The sequence below is a fragment of the Haliotis cracherodii genome, unplaced genomic scaffold (assembly GCF_022045235.1).
Source record: "Haliotis cracherodii isolate W230 unplaced genomic scaffold, xgHalCrac1.p SCAF_3, whole genome shotgun sequence".
Classification (NCBI taxonomy): domain Eukaryota; kingdom Metazoa; phylum Mollusca; class Gastropoda; order Lepetellida; family Haliotidae; genus Haliotis; species Haliotis cracherodii.
Genome location: NW_027266286.1, coordinates 70872984 through 70895548, shown reverse-complemented (window position 1 = coordinate 70895548; position 22565 = coordinate 70872984). Strand labels below are relative to the sequence as shown.

Here is a 22565-nt window from a genome sequence, read left to right as displayed (position 1 = left end):
TTGCACTTATATAGCGACGTGCATGTACGTGTGTGTGTTTGTGTGGCTGCTTGTACTAGTCCGGACTGATACCGATTTATAGTGCTAGCTCACTGAGATACCATGCCGCAGTTTAACATGAATACCCCACTCAGACACTGACTCCGAGCCGACCAGTCCTTGTTTTAGCCCCTTAATGCCGAACGCCAGACAGGGTAACAACAAGTACCATCTTTTAACGTCTTTTGGTATGACGCGGCCGGGGATCGAACCGCGGACCTTCCGCTCTCCGGGCGGACGCTCTACCACTAGACCACGGAGGCGGTCTCAGGTGAATGGAGTAAGCATATACTTCGAAACGTTGTGTTTCCTCATAATAAAGTTGACATCCATAAATTCTCTTTCTTATGTTTATTAATGGCTGAGTTTCCCATGTGATCTTGGTGTCCTCACGTTTCTCTTCATAACAGCAAAATAAGGGTTTAGATGTATTTTTGTCACTTTAAATGTTAAGTGGTTCGGATAGCGTAGCTTGTTGAGAGGAAATAAAACGCAAAACCTTTTCATAGTCATAAGCAACCTGTCAATTGTACGATTCCGGCTCTATTATGAGCATGTGTGTTTGAATCACTATCAAATAGTGATGATACTGGGTGTTCGCGAAAAGGTGATCGTATCCTGCTCCGTCACAAACACATGCAAAGGCAAGTTTACCTAGAAAAACACGGGAACATATGGTACAAGTGAAAATAAGGGAATTGCATTGGACATCGTTTTTGTCACTGATGCGTCACATTTGGAAATGTCCTCCAGCTGCCAACCATAAACCGTTGAAAACTTTACAAACTTCATCAAACAAATTTTGAGCAAAAGTGTATAAGGCTCTTTGAAACCTTCGTAGAAAGAGCATGATTGATTATATTTCTAAAGATAAAACACATTGAAATCAGTGTGTGTATTATATTTTCATGTTGCGTTGGTCAAACCTTGCCGTCATATCATCAAATTATTTAGTAAATATTAATAAGAGAATTGTCACATTTAAAAACTATTTTGATATTTGAGGATGGGTTTTGGAGAATTTCGTCACCCTTTCCTCTACAATGTACCGATTAATTCATTTGTCGCTGTGGAGAATTAATGGAGCCATCACAATACCTCGCTGTACAGGATGGCATATGGCATTAATCCACATACGTAACTGACGCCAACATGGCGACAGATGACGTCACCATTTTGGTGTATTATAGATAACCGCGTCCTCATCATCGTTGTGTTTATTCCATCCTATCAGCTGCTGAGCCTGTCAAGCGGCGTAGCGAGTTTGGGACGTCTCAGAGGCAAGATGACCTGGCTGTGACGGATTAGAACGTTTAATGTCGCTACTGACAGTTATATCGTGTCCTTGTCACTGAACTTACACGCGACAGCTGTTTTAGTGCTTTGGGGTCCTGCATGTACAATAGCCTCCCTGAACTAAATAAGGCCTGCTCCATACTTTAGAGTGAGTGAGTTGTGCTTAACGCCGCTTTTAACAGTATTCCAGTTATATCATATCGTGTCAACTTAATGTGGGAGGAAAGCCCGAAGAGATGCAAGTCTCAGACGTTTACCACTTCGGTGAAACCCACGAGTACGGGTATGGTGCTGACAAACCTAGAAACATAATCGGGGCGAACCGGGATTCGAACCCACAATCATAGGTTTCTGGCGCAGCCAAGGGACGCAACTCTGCACACCGAATCGCGGCGCCTTAGACGACCATTATTCGAATCAGTAAATATCCTTTCAACGTTTCATCAGATATTTATTTTGTTTATTTGTAAAGATGTTAATTAATCATTAACACTTGATTTGGAAGAAGAAATTATGAAATATGACGTGGCAACATCTAAATAACTTAAAACACAAAGTTTATGTCAATTACATGGAAGTCCTTGATGATTTAAGTAACAATCTAAGCACCACAGTATGACGTTTTGAGTTTTTAACAGTGAAAAAATTGTTGGTTTACTGACGTGTTTCAGTTGTAAGGTTGAACTTGTTAAAATAGAGGTTATAATAATTGACAAAACGCACATGCATATAATGCCTCACAGGTTTATACAAAGCAGCATTTAGAATACATTTTTGTTAACTATCATCAGAATATCTTTCGTTACAGAAGAAAGAAAAGGAAAGTGTTAAAATATCACAATAAACGGTATACGCGCCAGGCCGACTGGGTCCCACTAGACACTAATAGACCCGTGAAGATCCGGGGTAGAATAGGTCTTCAGCAACCCATGCTGGCCGTATGAAGCGACTAACGGGATCGGATGGTCAGGCTCGCTGACTTGGTTGATGCATGTCATCGAATCCCAATTGCGTAGATCGATGATCATGATGACAATCACTGGATTGTCTGGTCCAGACTCGATTATTGACAGACCGCCGTCATATAGCTGGAATATTGCTGAGTGCGGCGTTAAACAACAAACAACCAAACAAGACACTAATTACCGTATTACGGTTTAAAATATTAGAAGCACTACTTAGTGCCAAAATAACATGGGACATGTTACCTGTATAAATGATATGTACTACTAAGTGAGTGGGTGAGTGAGTATGGTTTTACGCCGCTTTTATGTTCCAGCAATATCACGGCGGGGGACACCAGAAATGGGCTTCACACACTGTACCCATGTCGGGAATCGAAACTGGGTCTTCGGCGTGACGAACGAACGCATTTACCACTAGGCTACCCGACAGCCCCCATGTACTACAAAGAGAAAGCCAACAATCACCCGATTCCCCCATATGACCATATAGTGGGGCGGTTAAGGCCGGATTTTGGTCAAAATTGTGCACTTTGGCTTAAAAGCACCAAACTTGGCACACTTATACATTGAAACATTCCGAACAATTCTAGATATGGATCCACCTCAGGACCGCCACCCGGTGGTAGAAAATCCAAGATGGCCGCCAAAATGGTTAAAATCGCTTATGACGTCAATTTATATTCAATGTATCATCATTATTTTGTCAATTTTAGTCATTTATATAAAATAAATTGCGTCAATGTTGTATATAATTCAAATCTATTATGCAGCGCCCACTGGTGGCGAGGAAAATCCAAGATGACCTAATCTTCAAAAAATGTCAAATGTTTGTCCACAATATCAGTATCATTTGTTCATTGCAATCATTTCAATCAAATCTGGCTTAAAAACAATTCCAAGTAATGCTTTACTGAATGTATACGTTTTTGGTACTAATATTCATTCATTTGAAGCAAGATCTGTATTCCGTAAGGCAGATCTGGGGAATATATTGGACTGCATGAACTTGGTTAAAATTCGGTAACTGAACTTGGAATGTTCGGAACGGTTCAATGTATAAGTGTGCCAAATTTGGTGCTTTTAACTCAAAGTGCACAATTTTAGCCTTAACCGCCCCACTAATAGTCTATATGCCTTGGAATAATAGATTAACCATAGACACATGATCGAATCGGGCGCGCTCCAAATTCCCCCGAGCAGCATATATTACATATTTTTAGTTATGGTTGCCGTATACGGTGTCATATTAGGTAAGCAGAATAAATACCATAAAGAATTTAATATGCCGAAAGGTTTACACTGTTTGGTATCTTTGTCGCACATGTCATGTCGAAACTTAAAACTCAAAACTTACCACTTACAACCTAAGACGTTAAGGGTCAAAGGGAGACTACTCTTCAAACCTCAGAGGCCAAGCCTTGTTGATAATTCTAACTTTATATAATCTTTATTAAAGTCATGAACGTGATCCAAAAAAACATTAACGTCTTTGCACATCAAATTAAATGATAGTAAAACACAAAACAGTGTCAAATAATGAATTTTGGTACTAGAATTTCCATGTGAAATATGTGAGGTGGGTGTTGGAAAATCCCAAATGGCTGTTACTGACGGTATACGGTCTCATATTAGGTCAGTAACAACCATCTTGGATTTTTACTGACGGTATACGGGTTCATATGGGGTTAGTAGTTCTCTGATTGGCCAATCTCACTGTGAGGCATAATAAATAAAGATATTCAAATAGTTAAAAACATGAGATGTTAATAAAGCAATGTAGTTGAGTCATTATTTACGGTCATAAAGTGTACGCTTGAACATGTTCATGTTTGCAATCACAGAATGTGATGAATAATCATACTGCATAATGAAGATGGGCCCACTTGCACAAAGCGATCTTAGAGTTACGGCTGTCGTAAGTCTATGTTAAAATATGGGCGTTACGATCATCTTAGCGCTACGATAGCTTTGTGGAACGGACGCACGGTCTGATCTATAGGAGATAAAGATATGAAGTTTGGGTTAATAAGAGAGGCACGGTTCACAAGACATACTCTTAAATCCGAATAACGATTGCAAGTTATCAGAAAATGCACTTCGTCTTCAATGTTCAATGTTCAATCATCTGTTGGACCGTTCGGTGTCCCGGAATCACGTGCTTGTAATGAACATTTTAACGGTAATTGCAATGAATCTGCTCGTGGTACTATTTTAAAGTGTTTGCAGTTGTTGTAAAGAGAGTTTGACACAATAACAATCTCTTACCGCAAAACAAAGATCTGAGGACATCCCATTACGGGTCACGTCAGACCGACCTTTCGCGAACTTTGACCGACCAATGGGATGACTAACAATGAGTCGACAATAGCCAATCAGAAGGCAGCTTAATCAAGCTTAACGGCACGAGCTTCAAACTGGCGACTACGCTTCGAAACATATTTTGACATATACTCGATAAAAAAATTACAAACTGAACAAAAGAACATTCTGGAATGGCTAATAGATGGTCTAGATTGTATGAATAAAGACATAAAGCTCATAACTGTCGGTCGGTATACCCTGTGTGTGTTTTTTCGAGGTTGCCCGATCAAAAATCACATCCCAACTGTCGCGTTCATGATCTGATAAGCGATGTTCTGATTGGTCAGATGAAAGGTCGTTCTGACATGACCCGCAACGGGATGTCCTGAGATCTTTGTGTAGCGGTAGCGAGAACTAAGATCTGATTTTAATGAGATTGACACAATAATATGGTCAACTGACCCAGAAGGGTCTATGAATGTGAAATCGCCTAATACCAGTTCGGAGCCACATCTCCCATTCAGGAATGATATATCGATAATAGCACATATATAAGTTTGTTGTATGTATTCTACACGTCATGAAATCAAATGAAAACATGGGTCGTTAGGCTACATTTACCGACATACAGAGAGCAAGAGAGAGTAAAGTTCATTTCTACTTGCTTGGAGCTTGACATATATTGAGTGAGTGAGTTCGGTTTTACGCCGCTTTTAGCAATATTCCAGCAATATCACGGTGGGGGACACCAGAAATGGGCTTCACACATTGTACCCATGTGAGGAATTGAACCCAGGTCTTCGGCGTGACAAGCTAACGGTTTAACCACTAGGCTACCCGACCGCCCGACATATATTTGAAGTTTAATTGGATCAGGCACAGTACATACACAACAATGCTAACCTGCGGCATGACCAGTTGTTCAAGAAGGACAAAAGGACAAAAGAAATAATATGATGATATTCGTCTATGACTTTGACCAATGCAGCTTTACTCTACATCTCAGGTAACACTAGACAGTTCACGTTTTATTTACGCATGGTAGAATGGAGATAAGCACATCGTGTTTTCAATGTAGAGCCCGGTTAATTGTAGATTTACTACTGCTAAACATGACATTTGAAACCCCAGGCTGCGTGTCCTGTTCCAACTTCAATACAGGGCTGCTGGGAGTGAGTGAGTGAGTGAGTTAATATCTAACGTCACATCGGCATCGTGACGAGATAGGGCTACAGATAACCTTGCTCTTTTGGTTTATGTGAGTATGGTTTTTCACCACTTTTAGCAATATTCCAGTAATATCACTGCGGCCTTTGTTTTGAAACATCATTTAGATAATAACAATGCGTGCCTCGGCAAATAAATGCGAGTTATCGATTTCGAATAAATCCATCCATCCATCCATCCATCCATCCATCCACACACACACACACACACACACCACATACATACATTCATACATTGTAGGTAAATAGTATATCTTGATAGTCACCTTGAGAACCACTATATTGTTTGAAGGTATACTTGTGTGGATTTTATCTTCTTTGTTCGATTAATTGTTTCCACTTATTAAATATCTTCTTGAAGAGCATGTGTCCCAATGCGATCAAAGGGGAGTAACTCTATGTTTCGCATTTCACAAAGATACCGATGTAGTGGCGGGAGTTAAACGCGCTCAAGGCAAGGACAGGTCTACATATGACACTATGTACATAGCGCTGTATACTAATGTGTGGTCTATATTTAGTTGTAGCTCATTTTGGGATCCCTTGATGAGGAATAGCAGACCAATTTGTAAACTTGGAACTGCAAAATCCGGATATACACAAAGGAGAAATGGAGTTTTAGTTTTCTTTTCCCTGAGCAGTATATAGCCACAAACTCACTCTCGCTCGCTCACGCACGCACGCACGCACGCAATCAATACATGAATGTATTCCAGTCAGTTGTTCTCAGTATGTTCCAAGTATATAGGTAGTTGACATTTAATACTGACTGAAGCATCAAGGGCAGGGTGTTTTATCTTCTTCAAACAAATCACCCCCCTCCCCCCGAATGTCAAATGATAGGTCCAAGAGTTGACAATGAAATGTTATTGTGGTTTTGCTAACTCTAATTAAAAACCATGCCAAGTACGATCAATCAATTTACGATGTGTCAAATTCACCTTGATAATGATACTGAATACTGAGGTTGTTTTTTATGTAATTGAAAATTGAAAGAACTGTTGTTAAATTTGATTACATCTATTTATTCATCACTCATTCCTGCAGCAGCTTGTAGATGGGTAATTTTGTGTAAAAAATAAATTGGTTCAATGAAGACTGGGGTAACACATGAATTTGCAAAGGATGCTCCGAAAAGGTTTTTTAAATTTTTCAATGAAATTATATTTTTTAAATAAAACCATGTAGATGTTTGAGTGCTGACTAAACGCCACCACTGTTCATTTTTGGACATGATATCGCTCACTTGAGACACATAATAAAATTAACTGAGAGATATAGTTTTTTTTGCACCTCGGTTTAATTTGTAAGATAAGGACAGTAATTATTTATAACGATGTGATATCCGTATCATGACACGCTTCCTGCATAATTCTTACTTCCCCATGTAGAACTCATGCTGAGAGGCGAGGCTGGCCTGTTTATTGCGCAAGTGGTATAAGGGAGGTAACTCTTTCCTCTGCAGAATTACCGTTGTCTGGCCTGCTTTTCTTTCGTGGAAAGGGTACACACTGTTAATAAAGAGAGAGAAGAATATGCTGTCGTCAGCAATTTTACTGTTTAGAAAGTAATGACGGGTGAGGAATCATCGTGTATCACGGAGTGTCAGGTAACTCAGGTAGTGTAAGCGTAGAGAAGAAACTTGTTTTCTAGTATATTGATAATGAATTTGTGCACGACAAATACTTCAATTATAATCCTTATTCAACACAGCGCTGTGACTGATAAGCGCGTGACACCCGGATAGATTACATAACACTGGCTCGGGTACGTAACCTCTTTCCTGGAACTTGAACACAGCACGTTACCTGGAAAGTAGGTCGAACGTTCAGTCTTAACACAAGAGGACATGGGAATATCGATATACTAGTGTTGTATTACATACATATGTTACTTGGATAACTAACAGCATTCACAAGCAGGGTGGATGTAAGGTAAGCAATATGGCCGCTCACACATTATGCAAACAGATAGGGTAATACTAGATAAGGGATTTGCGTTCTAGATTGTCTAGTTGGACTATATAGCATATTCAAACACAATTTAATTTGTCATTGGATTTTTTAGGTTTAGGATTTAGGGAACTACATTTGTAGGCGAGTTCAACAGCCCGGAAATGGTTACGAAACTCCGGACTGCAACATTTTCTGAATTAAAGTATTTTTATGCCTCAAAGCTTAAGGAATTAAGTTTTATATCCGACATCGAACCTTTGAACTGGTCCCTAATGTCTTCTCGGACTGAAGTGAAGTAACGCGAGAAGTGCACACTGAGAGATAGGACTTCTTTATAATCAGCGCGACTTCTACACGTTTGTACACGTTATGGGGTTTGGCTAAACATCACAGTTATAAATACATGACTGATTGCGTAACATAGTTTCCAAGAAGTAGATCTCTTTAGCTGGAACGACACTCGGATAGGCTGAGTGAGCCATAACACTGGAGAATATACACCGAGTGGTTGTCCGATTACAAATGGACATCTTACTGGACAGGACACAAACCTGACAGACAGACGGGTGGAAAGAAGGTAGTATAACCGGGTGTGTCGCCTTACAATTGTGGCTGAATGTGTGTCATCGTGCCCGGACATCTTGCATCGTTGCTCATTTGTTTTCTTAATCTGTCAGTTACCAAATAGAGTTAAACATGACAATGAGATCTCGATAGAAGGTATAATCTAATGCCCAAATGTGTTTGTTGTTAGCATGGTATATTAACATCAATACACTCAATGACCGAGCACTATATGAATATCTTACCAAGTTTTAATAGAACTGAGCAAATTACGGATATAAACATGCTGTGGTTATATTTGTATTGTTTGTTCCCCGTAGATGTGAGGTTTAATGAGGTTTTTTTGATAAAATCTACTGTCGGTCTTGCTATACACCGAAAACACAGTCGAGTTATCTACAAACAACGTTGATAAACGTAACCTGGGCCGACTTCACAATAGATTGTTGCGTTGTGTAATTAGGTCAGATTTCTTGGGAACATTTCCTGGAAATGTTAAGACTATAAGGAACTATCGAGATATATCGATGTGATAAACACGCAACTACATTTGCTAAAAAAAATAATTAAAATAGGCAAATGCGGAAAAGATCGTTTTAATTCATGTTTGATGCAAATCATGCAAATTAGACCTTAAGCAGACGATAGGCCGAATTCAAAAGGTGATAGTACATTTTGATAAGAGACTATTCCGTTTGTGAATTCCAGTTTGTTTTGTGGTATGATGTAAAATGTAAATCGAGTCGTCGCTATATGCTTTGAAAACCTCATGGGCGAGAACGGTGAAAATATATAATTTAAGAAATATCGGTTACATATGTTTTATATCTGTATCTGGAATCACACGATGTCTCGATCCTGAAAGTTTAAACAGAATGATTAACAAGATCATTGGATGGCATTTAGAAGGTAACTCTAAATTACGAGCCGTGGACAACAAAACCTAGCCACAACAGTAACAATCATTATAACTGAATTACAATGTATACTACCACATAACATTAGATAATTTGAACTTCTTTTGGACACTAACCTCAAATTTTCAGTTGCTTCATAACGATGTTATAAAGTAAACGGAAACATTGCTACAATAGTAATCAAGAACTGGATCGTCCACCCTACCATGTCATTAGTTTACATGAATAACTGATCGAGGTCATATTTCAGGAATATGGATTCCAAGGAATGGCGCAGGATAATGAAGAATTGGGTCTATCTTAAAAGTGAGCTTCAGTTGGAAGATGGCGGTGACATCCTTAACGGCCTGTTCCAAAATGGCACACTGAACGACAGCGAGTATAAACTAATCAAAAGTATTTCTCCTGAACCTGAAAAGGTTGAAAGACTACTGTTCACGCTGAAACGAAAACCACAAAATCTGAACGCGTATAAACGTTTCTGTGACATTGTAAGAGAAATCCAGCCGCACATAGAGGAGAAACTTGCAGCTACTCCCGATGAAGATGCCTGTTTAGAAGGTAAGTCCTTTGGAGATAAACTTCAGCTAGGTGATAAACACATGAGCATCTTTAAAGTGAATGACTGGGTTTGATGTAACGTCGCTTTATACATTAATTCAGTATTTTCAGTTATACCACATTTGAGCTCAATGTGGAAAGTCGTGTGTGTACTAGTCCATGTTTTATCCAATGAATGCCGAGCGAGCCTTAGGCAGGTAGACAACCCCCGACCTTCCGCTCTCTGGGCAGACGCTCTATGACCTAGCCGCGGAGGTGTAATGAACAGAGCGAACAGGGATTCGAAACAACGATCATAGGTTTCTGACACGCCTCAGGGACGACATTCTGCAGAACCGTTTAGGCTCGACGATAGGTTGACATTTAATGCAATACGTCTTTAGGGCCGACGATACTGGGCTGTTAAAGTCCCATATTTCATACCAGCAGACAAACTTAAGGCACCCGTCTCAACTATAACAACGGCGAACCCGAGGCACTCGAAATGACAGTGCATAAGTACGAAAAGGAAACTATATGAGTAATTACATACGCCCTTAACGGAAGAAATTCGGCAGCACATGGTGTTGTGTTACCTGCTCATGTTTGAACGGGTTGTGTTGTGTTGTCATGGTGCGCGTGATCACTATTGTATGTATGCGTGCAACTGTTTTCTAGTGTTAAGAGAGCAGTGCGTAGCCAAATGCTACAAAGGATAGCTTGAAACATGTACACACACGAGCGTGACATATTAACTTACGGCAGCTGGCAGATTATAGGGCAACGTCCCTACAATAACCAAGTATAGGTCATATCTAACACAAGTGTCACAAATAGATAACACGCACCTGCACCTGCACACACACACACACACACACACACACACACGCACACACATGCACACACATGCACACACACACACATGCACACACACACACACGCACACACACAAATCTATATACATACTTTGGCATGTGTTAATTTATCGATTCTCAATGTTCATTGGTCAGTTGAAGCGGTATATGACAGCACATTGCTGTATTGTTACTTGCACAGGTTTGAACTTGTAAAATGGGTTGTGATTTTAATCAAATTAAAAGAATGAGTTTAGTTATACTCCCGGTTATATGCTCTCCCACAATAGAAACCCATAGGTGAATTTTCCCATATTTTTAGATGTTGTGTTCAAGGTAAATAAAAGCGACAAAACCCTTTCCATATTCATAGGACATCTCTGCCCCACCGGTGGCACCCGTAAAAGAGACATGCAATGGTAATTACATTGTTCACCTGAAACCACTTTAATACAATATCATTTGCAGCCATAGTACATATACAACAAGAAAGTCGGAATACAAATTTAGTCAGTATTGATGTCATTTGACAAGTGGGCGTGTGTTCTCAGTAACTATACTGAGTCAAATTAAAAACTTCACATTTTTAAAAGTAATCCCATATATGATATAAAACGGACAAATGAATCAGAGAAGGTAATTTTTAATCATTAATGTCCAAAGAAGGATTTTAATTAACGATGGTAACCATAATTTGTTCCAAGCACCCACTGTATTCGGTAATAACATCAACATTATAAATCCCAAGCACCAGAATCTGATGGCACACAAGTTCAGTGGCGTGTATGGCCACCATGTGCGTTGACAACTGCCACACAACGCCTCCGCATAGCCCTTGTCATGCTTGTGAACACATGATTGGGAAGACGACGCCATTGTTGCTGCAAAATGGTGCCAAGATCTTGCAAATTCTGTGGTTGGTTCTGGAGAGTGCGCAGACTTCTGCCAAGAGCATCCCAGACGTGTTCGATGGGATTGAGGTCGGGAGACCTTGACGGTCAGTCCATGACGTTGACTCCCGCATTCGGAAGGAAATTCCTTGTCAAAATTGCTGTGTGGGGTCTGGCATTGTCGTGTTGGAAGATCAAACCGGGTCCATGTGCTGCCATAAAAGGCAGAAGTTCTGTTGCCAGTACCTGGTCACGGTAAGCAGCAGCGTTGAGGTTGCCACGGATGACAAGAAGCCTGGAATGTGCATTGCCACAGAAAGGACCCCACACCATGACACTTCTGCCTCGAAATCTATCAACTTCCTGTACACAACACTGGGAGTAACGTTCATGACGGCGCCTCCACACCCTCGCCCTACCATCAGCAAATCTGGTTGATGTAGCCGTCAAAAATCGGTTACGGAGGTGACGTAAGACAATCTGACGATCCTCTGCATGTGACGTCACACGTGGTCGACCTGGCCGAGGGCGATCAGCGGTGGTACCCGTTTGCTGTAGATGCGTCTGTTTATCATAAACAGTCGGTCGAATACAACCCATCGTCTTTGCGACTTCAGCTACGGACATTCCCGTCTGCAACATGCCGATGGCACGTTCACGTTGCACATTTGAAAGGCGTGGCATAACAAATGGCCGTAAAGACTTTTGTTTTCTTGTGTTTTTCTTTTTTTGTTAATGACTGCTAACAAGTATGGCTGAAAACACGTGCGGTATTATGGCCACGTGACCAGTTGCACGTGAAAAAACACTTTTGCCACTATAGTGCTGTGCACATGATTTTGATCGATTCACCTGCACAAAAACAGGTGTTATCTGAAGACAATACGTGGCCATTACTGTTTTAATACACAATAAGGGCCCACAATGATAACTGGTCAAAATGTTAAAATGTTAGGATTGTGAAGTTTTTAATTTGGTTCAGTATATTTCAACCAACATGTGCCTCCAAAACTGCTCTGCATTGAAGAAATCGTTTCTTCCAAGCTTGTGGAGACATAGCCAAATTGTCCAGCAATATGTGTAGCAGTTGCTGAAGCATCCAGGGAGGCGGTTGTCGTAGGCGTACCTGTCTATCGATGACCAACAAATGTTCTATGGGTCAGGATCTGGTTTCCAGAATGGCCGTGGGTTTGCGGGGCCGATCTTGCGTGGAAATGTGTTGCTGATATCAATCCCAAACACGAGAAATGGTGCTTGGTGAACATGGAGATGAAGTGCAACAGCAGATTCAGACTCCCCAGCCTCCAGGCCTCCAATGGCAACGTTGCGAGTCGTGGCATGACGTTTTTGATCCAAGGAACAAATATTGGTTAATAAACGTTTGAATGTAATGCGGTTTTAAAATGGACAGTATCGCTGCTCACGATTCCCCTAACTTGCACCTGGATATTGCAAAGAATTCCTTCCTCGTGACATTTTCATGTAAATTCACACTTCACGTAGAATACATACAAATTCAAAATGGTCCCATTAACATAAAGGAACATTCTGTTGGAAAAAAATGTTACAATCAAACACCATTTCTGAAACATGTCAGCTTGATGAGGACAGCAAGAAATAAAGTAGGTCTTTGACGTTTACAACTATTACGTGGTCATAGGTGATCAACCACAAGCATAATATGTCGTCAGAGAAACTCTGGTTGATAGAGTCATCAACCGAGAAGGTTCTCCGTATCCTCTGTCAGTGTGCAAACCAGAAATGTCAGTCTGTCGCCGATTGTTACATATTGTGCAGAATGACGTCCCTTAGGCGTGCTAGAAACCTATGCCCGTTGGTTCGAATCCCGGTTCTCCTTGATTGTGATTCTAGGTTTGTTAGCACCATACCCTTGTAGGTGTGCATATATTAACCGAAATAATGTTCAAAGCGGCGGTAAACCAAATTAACTCACTCACTATCACGTAAGCCATATACAACAATGAGCTGTTAAAACAGGGAGCAATTCTATTGTTATTTAACTTGCCACAATCTTTTATTTCTTCGTCATAGCTGATCAACCACAAACAGAAGATGTCGTCAGAGGTGCCCTGCTTGATAGATTTATCAACAGAAAAGGCTCGACGTGTCCCCTGCCGGATGTTAAAGCGGTCATCAAGGAATGTGTGACGTCGGCAGGGGTGAACTATGACTGGGGTGACAAACAGCTCAGAGATCTCATCACACAAGTGTTCACTGACACAACTTGGCAACAGCGTTCAAAAAGGGAAATGTATCCTTTGAATTGTAAAGTCATGTAATTTACAAGCTGTTTCAAAAATATTTTGTTAATTTTCCAAATAGATCAGAAATAGATGTTCATCTCAGCTCTACATTATGTTTTTTCATTATGTCTTTCGTTATCTTTCCTTGACCCTACCAAGACCCTATTTGAGAAATTTACAAATAAGACCTTCACAGACACCTACAAGTACGTAAATATTCAAATAAAAACTTCAAAACACGTGAGAGACAATACATGTACCCTAATGTCACTGATTGATATTTGACGTCTTGAATTGTCATTTCTTACAGTGAAAGAAACACATTAACAAGTAAACTGTGTAAACTAGAAGTAAGTTATAAGATGGCTCCGTCCATCTAATTGCCACCTGATGAGAGTCTACTCTGTGTGTGATTATGTGCATGTGTGTTTGTAATCATAAATCCCTCTTTCGCCATTAATAATAAATAATTAACTGTATTGAAAGCATTCTTACGAACAAATCTTCGATATTTTAGAACCTCGCCTCTTATCAACACCGACCAAAGAAAATGTCAAACTGATGCAAGTTGATGGTCTATGTGATTTCCTCAACAATCATCCTACAGTTGGCAAGAAGGAAGACGTCATAGCAAAATGCAAAGACGAGTGCATCACCGGAGAAGTGTTCCTCTCACTAAAGGAGACAGACATAAATGAACTTTTCCCTTCCTTGAAATTTGGACATAAGCGGGCCTTGTCATTACTCATTTCAAACATTAAATCGCAACCTCATGATACGGAAAACGCGAACACTGAACAAAGTGTCATTGAGTCACCAGATAGCACTTGCAAGCCGAGAGAATGCCCATACCAAGAGACATTAAGGAAGTTTGACCATCCAGTAGAACCATGGGTCAAATATGTGAAAGGAAGAGTTGTGAACACTGAATTCTGCAGTGGTAACATGGTGCAGCCGGTCAAATATTTTGCTAACATTCAAAAGCCTACAGTCATGATTCAGCAAATGGCAGATGAGACAGTTGCATTTGCTGCAGCATGTATGAATGACAGGATAAATGGCACAATTTACTTTGGTATATGCCCAGAGGGCTCTCTTGAAGTACTGCCGGGAGAAGTTGCTGGATACACTCTTGACAGAGAAAAATGTCGGAGTGAAATCATGAGCAAAATAAAATTTGCCTTCGAAGAAAAGCATCATGAGATTGTGTCTAAAGTAATACGAGATCCAACATTTGTAGAGGTCATTGACAGGAATAACAGTGACGACCACAGCTATGTTGTAGAAATAGATGTTGTTCCAACAAGTCATGTTGTAAAACATGAAGTGTTTCTAATCAGTTCAAAATTCCCCATTGGCAAGAAGAATAAACAGAGACTGTTTCGATATACAGATGGCACAATAAAAAGGCATGATGGAAGAGATCTTGTACACTTCACATCTAAAACTGTAATGGATTTAACAACTTTACGTCAAACCCAAGAAGCGAAGACACAGGCGCCTGGACCTGCCCAAAACCTGAGAAGAAAATTTCTCAATTTGTTTACTGGTGGCGCAGAAACACTTGAAGATGACGTTTATCCTGTGTTGTTTTTTAGTCCTCTTGGTGACAAAATGGAAGCAAATTTCATAGAAGAAAATCTATCATTTGTTAAAGATATAGATGCAACAGCAATCTTTGACTTTGATCCCGAAAGTGACACTAAAGGCCTTTATCATTATGTGATGAACAAAGAGAGAGTCATGCAGGTCTTAACAACAGACAACTTTGATAAGAACGGAGGAGAAAATCTTGAGAAAGAAAAGCATGCTGCATTTTTAGAGAATCTTCAAACATCTTCCTTGAACACATGGACATTTTGTAATGGCTATGAATGTCTGGGAAAGCATGCCTTTGGCCCCTTTGAGTGGAAACAAAAGCGCATTGAAGGATTTCGGGGGGCCATACAATTTTATCATAATAGCATACCCCAAGGAAGAGCACTGGTGTTAGTATTTCTTTTCTCATCGAATTATGAAGTTATGTTGGAGGCAGCAGATGAGATATTTACTAAATTCCAAGAACAGTGGATAATACTGGCTGAAAATGACGCTATTGCTGATCTTTGGAAAGAACAGATGATTGCACGTCACTGTGCTGATACAGGATCACTCAATGAGAGATGTGTTGTTGGCATTCCTTGGAATCATCTTAACGATGCCATTTGTCAAGTCACAAATTTGAGACAACCATCTGCATGCCTTTTACCAACATCAAAGGGTATGCATTGCTCTCTGCGGCAAAGAGTGAAGGAGGATATGTGCGATTTGGACATTCTCAGCATACAACAGTGTAGCGACAGTGAAATTGTGAATGATACCAAGAAGAAAGAAGCTAAAAGACGTGAGGTAGAGGAGATTTTCTTCAGGGGAGGTGAAGTAGACTGGTGGAATTTTTGGTTTCCTGGAGATCACGTTCTTAAAAGAGCTTGTCATGAAAGTCTGATGAATCAAATAACAGACGCCCTTACTACTACTAAAGAAACTGACAATAAAGTAACAGTGGTGACACTGTTACACCAACCAGGGGCAGGAGGTACCACATCAGCTCGCCAGATACTGTGGGATCTGAAGGACAAGTACAGATGCTGTGAAGTTAAGCAAATAAATGACCAGACACCTGAACAAATAGCTACTCTGAGATGCTATGAGGATCTTGATAGTCCCAATCCCCCACTGGTTTTGATTGACAACCATGATGATGAAAAATTATGCCTTCTCTATGCTGTCCTGGAGGATAAAGCTCGTATCGCAGCAAGATCATCGGATGGCATTCTATCTGTTTTCTGTGTCCTTCTTGTTTGCCAGCGAAGAGCTGATTTGCCAATCCAGTGTGACAGCCGGAAAGTACTACTCAAGCATGAACTGACCACAAAGGAGCTTGCCTGGTTTGAAATGAAAAATGCTGATCTAGAAAAGAGGTTCAAAGATGACAAAAAAGTCGATCCCAAACTCTTGATATCCTTTAACATCCTGAAGGAAAACTTCAACAGTGAATATATTCACAGAACAGTTGGTACACTCGTCAATAACATCAAAGATGAAAAAGAGCAAAGGGTCCTAAAATACCTTGCTCTCATAAATGCATATGATGTTGACTTCATTCCGGTTCCCGTGGCCTGCTTTGATCCACTCATGCAAACACCACAGAGGTGCGGCATGATCATCAGTACAGGAAATCAACGCACCTATTCAAGGAAAAAAGGTTGGGAGACATGCTTAAGTTCACCATTGAGGGTGCTCCTAAATAAATCATCACGATCAGCTGGTCAAGGGACAAAAGAACAGACATTGCGCATCATACATAGCCTCCTTGCTAAAGCAATTCTTTTGAAACTTATGGAAAAGCTAGGAGAAACTATTGTTGACATAATGAACCAGCTACTCGATTCTAATGTGTTTCTCGTTGATTCTGCATATACTGAACGTTTACTGTACATTATCAGAAACATCATCAAGAAAAGATGTCGCTCAAAAGATGATAGAAAAGAAAGGTTTTCACCATTTGTTTTGGCAGCCATTGACGATGTTGATATTGATGGAACTGTAAACCTCATGATCAAGGTATTTGAGATGTCTGATGATGCAATCATTGCTCAACAGATTGCTAGATTTTACATCCATTGCAAAAACTGGACAGAAGCTGAACGCTTTGCTAAGATTGCTACAAACAAGTGGTACCGAAATTCCTACCTCTGGGATACTTTAGCAATGGTTTACAAGGAGCAGCTGTTTGATGAATATGTTCAACACTCAGAAACAGATACCAACAAAATCAATGGGGATGATGCTAAACGTATAATTGGCATTGCCTTCAAAGCTATAGAGACATTCAGAAAAGAGCAACAGCTCAGTGAAAATGAAACTACTGCTATCAACAATGCAGGATACTGTGGAGAGATCAGGGTCATCATACTGTTGCTGAGTACTTTCCCTAAGTTTCAGTGTTACACAGGGAAGGAGGATATGCATAAATTCTTGGTCAATGCAAAGTTTGTTCCCGACACGTTTCAGTTTGTTGGTGAAGCAGATATTGAGCATTTGAAACAGATGCAAGATGATGCAACAAAAGCTCTTCGAAGACTTGATGAGGAATTTCACCAGCTTAAAAGTGTGACATCTGCCGACATTATGCCAAAGGATTCACACCTAAACAATGAGCTCCTTATCAGCTTCAAAGAAAATATTGATGGTTTCTTTGGAGAAGGAACTGATAGAGTTCCCCATAGCATGAATAATGAAGATGCCATGGCATTTCGCAGAAGGCGCGCCAGTAGGCTAGGGGTTGCATCACTACCCAGTGCTCTCCGGATCATGGCAACAGGTGGAATGAAGCTTTGCAGCGCTTTCAAGTTAATGGTTGAAAATGTGAAATCACCTCAAGCTAATGCTTTTGATTTTGTGACCATTTTGAACACATGTATTGCATACAATGGGGTGGCAGATAAGGAACAAACACTTGCAAGCTTCCAACAGATGATAGAATGGAGCAAAAGTCTTTATGAATGTAAAATTCAACAGGGAACACGGCCTCACCTTGAGACTTTTCTGTATCTTGTTCTTTTTCATTTGCCAACGGAGGATCGTCACATGTATAACCTGTGCTCATCTTCAAGACTTTTGGAGGCAATCAGCCAATGGAAAGAAGCATTTTACAAGAATCACCCAAGACAAAAAGATGGAAACCGCCATTTCAGGAAAAAAGATGCAACCTATTTCTTCCTTGGAAAAGGCCAAGACATGGAGAGTATAGTTTACTATGAGCAACTAAATGGCAGAAATGAAGGAAAAGGAGACATAGGAGATGGAGTCTGGCGCACAGCAACAGCTTTGCATAGACTGAAGCGAATGAAAGGTGTTCTCCTAAATGAGGGACTGGAAATCAACATGCAATTGAAATCGGTAGGAGGGAATATGTTCATTGTAGCGATCCCCACATCACTACCTATTCGAAAACGGTCGTTATGGCAAAAGAATGTATACTTTGTCTTGGGGTTTGGCTGGTCTGGTCCAAAGGCATATGATGTTACTGATGAGGAAATCAAGGAATGTCCAAATACTCAGCCTTCAGCCAGTGGAAGCAGAGATTGGGGTCCAACCACACGTGTTCCTCCACTGGTTCCAAAGAGCCTTGAAATCATCATGATGAGTATAACAGAGAAAGAGGCAAAACTTGATAAGTTGACGAAGCAGGGTGCAAGAAGAAACAAAGGGGTGATTATCACACTTGAATCTAGTAAATATGTGTAGCTACTCACTCTTTTACAGCCGAATCTAAAGCACATTTATCAAAGTCTCCTTTCTTTAACATTGACACAATGATATAAGAACTAACGTCTACATACTAACTTAAAAGCCTTTCCTTTAAAACCGTTTACTTTAGAGCTATTGTGAATTAAATGGGGCGGTCGGGTAGCCTAGCGGTTAAAGCGTTCGCTCATCAAGCCGAAGACCCGGGATCAATACCCGACATGGGTACAATGTGTGAAGCCCATTTCTGGTGTCCCCCGCCGTGATATTGCTGGAATATTGCTAAAAGCGGCGTAAAACCATACTCACTCACTCACTCAAAAACTTGAAAAAAGTGTCAGACTTGCGTTTCTTTTGCTCTTCATATAGAAATGTTCTCTTCATTTGTGGAACATTTAAAACTGGGTAATTATCTTGATGTAATATATTTTATTACTAATTTTACAGGCAATCAAAAAAGTCCTCCAGAAGCAACTTCAGTGTCTTTATCGAGAAAGGGACGATCTACTTGGGATGCAATAGACGGCTTCATGTTGCCCATGAGCTCCTACCTGACAGATACTAAAGACATGATGATGACTAATGACTCAATCGTCTGTTGATGGTATGATCTACTGAGTATGATACACAATCGGTCGTGTATGTATATTATTTATTAACAGTGACATTGAGAAATTCCTTACTATCAACTTTGAGTGATGTTTGGCTTTGCTTTTTGAATAGATGATATGTTTTTGTTTGTACAGTGAAATACGGTTACAACGAACACACTTATAACGAACTGACGGATATAACAAACTTACTTTTTTGTCCCTAACATTTGGTGTAGTTATGCTGTATATATGCTTATAACGAACTACGGTTATAATGAAATAAAATTAGGGGTCCCTTTGTGTTCGTTATAACCGTAGTTTACTGTAGTTTGGATGGTGAGGTGTTGAGTGGATGATTGCGTGGAATTATGTTTGTTGTTTAACGCCTCACCCGGCGATATTATAGCTAGACGGCAGACTGTAAATCTGTAAATAATCGTGTTTGGACCAGACAATCCAGGTATTGTGATAATGAATCTTTGGTGTATTTGTATTTGTATTTGGATAAATATTTGGACTAGGTATAGTCTGTATATAGTTTGTACATTGTATATCTCCTTTTTTTTTTGAATATATTGAATTGATGTAATTCAATGATGTATCATGATGTAACAACCAAAGTGTAGCATAGTTTATATATTTCACAGCCACAAGACCAGAAGCCTGGTGGATTTGTTTTAAAGAAAAACTCATTGGAACAGTCTAAATTCCGTGGCAGGCAATTTCCATTTTTGTTCATTTTGAAGCATAATTTTATTTCTCAAGAATATTCGGGAACACACGCACACACACACACGCACGCACGCACGAACGCACGCGCGCACGCACTCACGCACACACACGCACATGCACTCACTCACACACGCATACACACACGCACACTCTCACTCACACATTCACTCACTCTTATACACTCACACATACTCGCTCTCGCAACAGTCTAAATTCCGTGGCAGGCAATTTCCTTTTTTGTTCATTTTGAAGCATAATTGTATTTCTCAAGAATATTCGGGAACACACACGCACACACGCACATGCACTCACTCTCTCTCTCTCTCTCTCTCTCACACACACACACACACACACACACACACACACACACACACACACACACACACACACACACACACACACCAGGATATCAATGTTCGGTCCAATGTTGTTGGGTTCTTTTGCTGTAATATAGCATGACTCATTTTGTGGGAATAGTTCTTTTAGTACTCTCTTATCTTTTTATTACTGAATTAATATGCTTGTGCAAAGATACATACTGGTTGAATAAATATGTTAACAAATCACAAGATGTATATTGCTACATGTTGATCTTGTGAATAATGTTGTTTTCCAGTTGTCGTATGTTATATACTCAACGACAAAAGCAACGCGATCCATCGAAACATACAGAGAAGAGATGTTTCTATATTCTTAAGCTGCACGTGATTTCCAAACATTACACGATAATCCTGCACGAGACAAATGGTGCATCTCGAGTCATGGATCTATGACGTCACATGTAATGCGTTCAGGAGCATCGGTTCACACAACATACCTGTACGTTCGTTTGTGCATCAAACCAATCTAATATCTCTTGAATATGAGTAAGTCTTCATACATTAACCAACATGTATGGTATTCGCGTTTCTTTTGGCTGTGAGAATATATACTTATAACAAAATGTATTGAGCGATAGAGGTTTCTTAGACTTGATAACTGTAATTGTAAACAGCCTGTGCTGTATTTGTTTAGCTCACCTGGACTGGAGGTTCAAGTGAGTTAAACGTTAATGTCGTGTTGCCTTGTTCTTTGTGCGTGACTCCTTCATACATGTTAACATTTCTTCTTCAAGTCCTCTAAGACCAGAAGTCTCAAGATGCTGAAAATTGACATTGGTGGAGACAGCTAAAGTGTATCGAACTAATTCAGATCTTAGAATACACATGGCCGCCAGGTCCACCATAATGAATGTTTGAACATATAATTATGATTTATGATTAGTTAATGTGCTAATCAGTAAATATGTGGTATGAGCAACATAATGTTATACACTATGTTGATATTTCAACCCTGGTATAGTCTATCATTATTAAATATCTATGCAGTTTTCTTGTTTGGACACTTCTTAACCCATTTACTATGACTTTTTTAATATAATGAGCTGCAATGCTTTGTGACTGTTGTATTTAATTAGCTACATGTTCTTTTATGAATGAAATATATTTGAATTGGTGCTCTTATTTAGTTCAATGTTTCCTAGATTACTAATCCTGTTTTATGTATATACTAATAAAATAACATGTTTATATCACTGAGTAGGGGCACGGGAGGTCCAGTCGTCTAAGGCGCTGCGATTCGCTGTGCAGAGTTGCGTCCCTTGGGCACGCCAGAAACCTATGATTGTGGATTCGAATCCCGGTTCGCCTCGATTATGTTTCCAGGTTTGTCAGCACCATACCCGTGCTCGTGGGTTTCATCGAAGTAGTAAATGTCTGAGACCTGCATCACTTCGGACTTTACTCACATATTAAGCTGACACGCCGCGCTATAACTGGAACTGCGGCGTTAAACCCAACTCAGTCACTCACTATATCACTGAGTGATTTTGAAATTGATGTTTTCATAAATGTCGCATCCAAGAGTGAAAATATCAACATTTTCAGGTCACCAGGAGAGATAATATATTTTTACAAGAAAAGCCAAATGTTCTGTTTATTATGTATTTTTACTTTGATCTTATTCTGAAAACCATAATGTTTACAGGCAGTAAATATCGCTTATTTATTTAAAGATAAATATTGTCTTTCATTACCAGATACATTTTTTATCAGCTTATTTTAACTTATTTTAGAAACAGTTTTATCTTTGTAAATATGTA

At 39.9% G+C, this 22565-nt stretch overlaps 1 protein-coding gene across 1 annotated transcript; it reads left to right on the top strand.

Annotated features, from left to right (window-relative positions):
• The first annotated feature begins 8235 nt into the window (after positions 1–8235).
• Positions 8236–21554, top strand: LOC139474178 (sterile alpha motif domain-containing protein 9-like). The gene is made up of 6 exons (XM_071257074.1): positions 8236–8359; positions 9514–9824; positions 13600–13819; positions 13971–14017; positions 14329–19064; positions 19548–21554. Exons 2-6 carry the CDS (start codon positions 9518–9520, stop codon positions 19620–19622), a joined length of 5385 nt encoding a protein of 1794 aa, XP_071113175.1. The 5' UTR covers positions 8236–8359; positions 9514–9517; the 3' UTR covers positions 19623–21554.
• The last annotated feature ends 1011 nt before the right edge of the window (positions 21555–22565 follow it).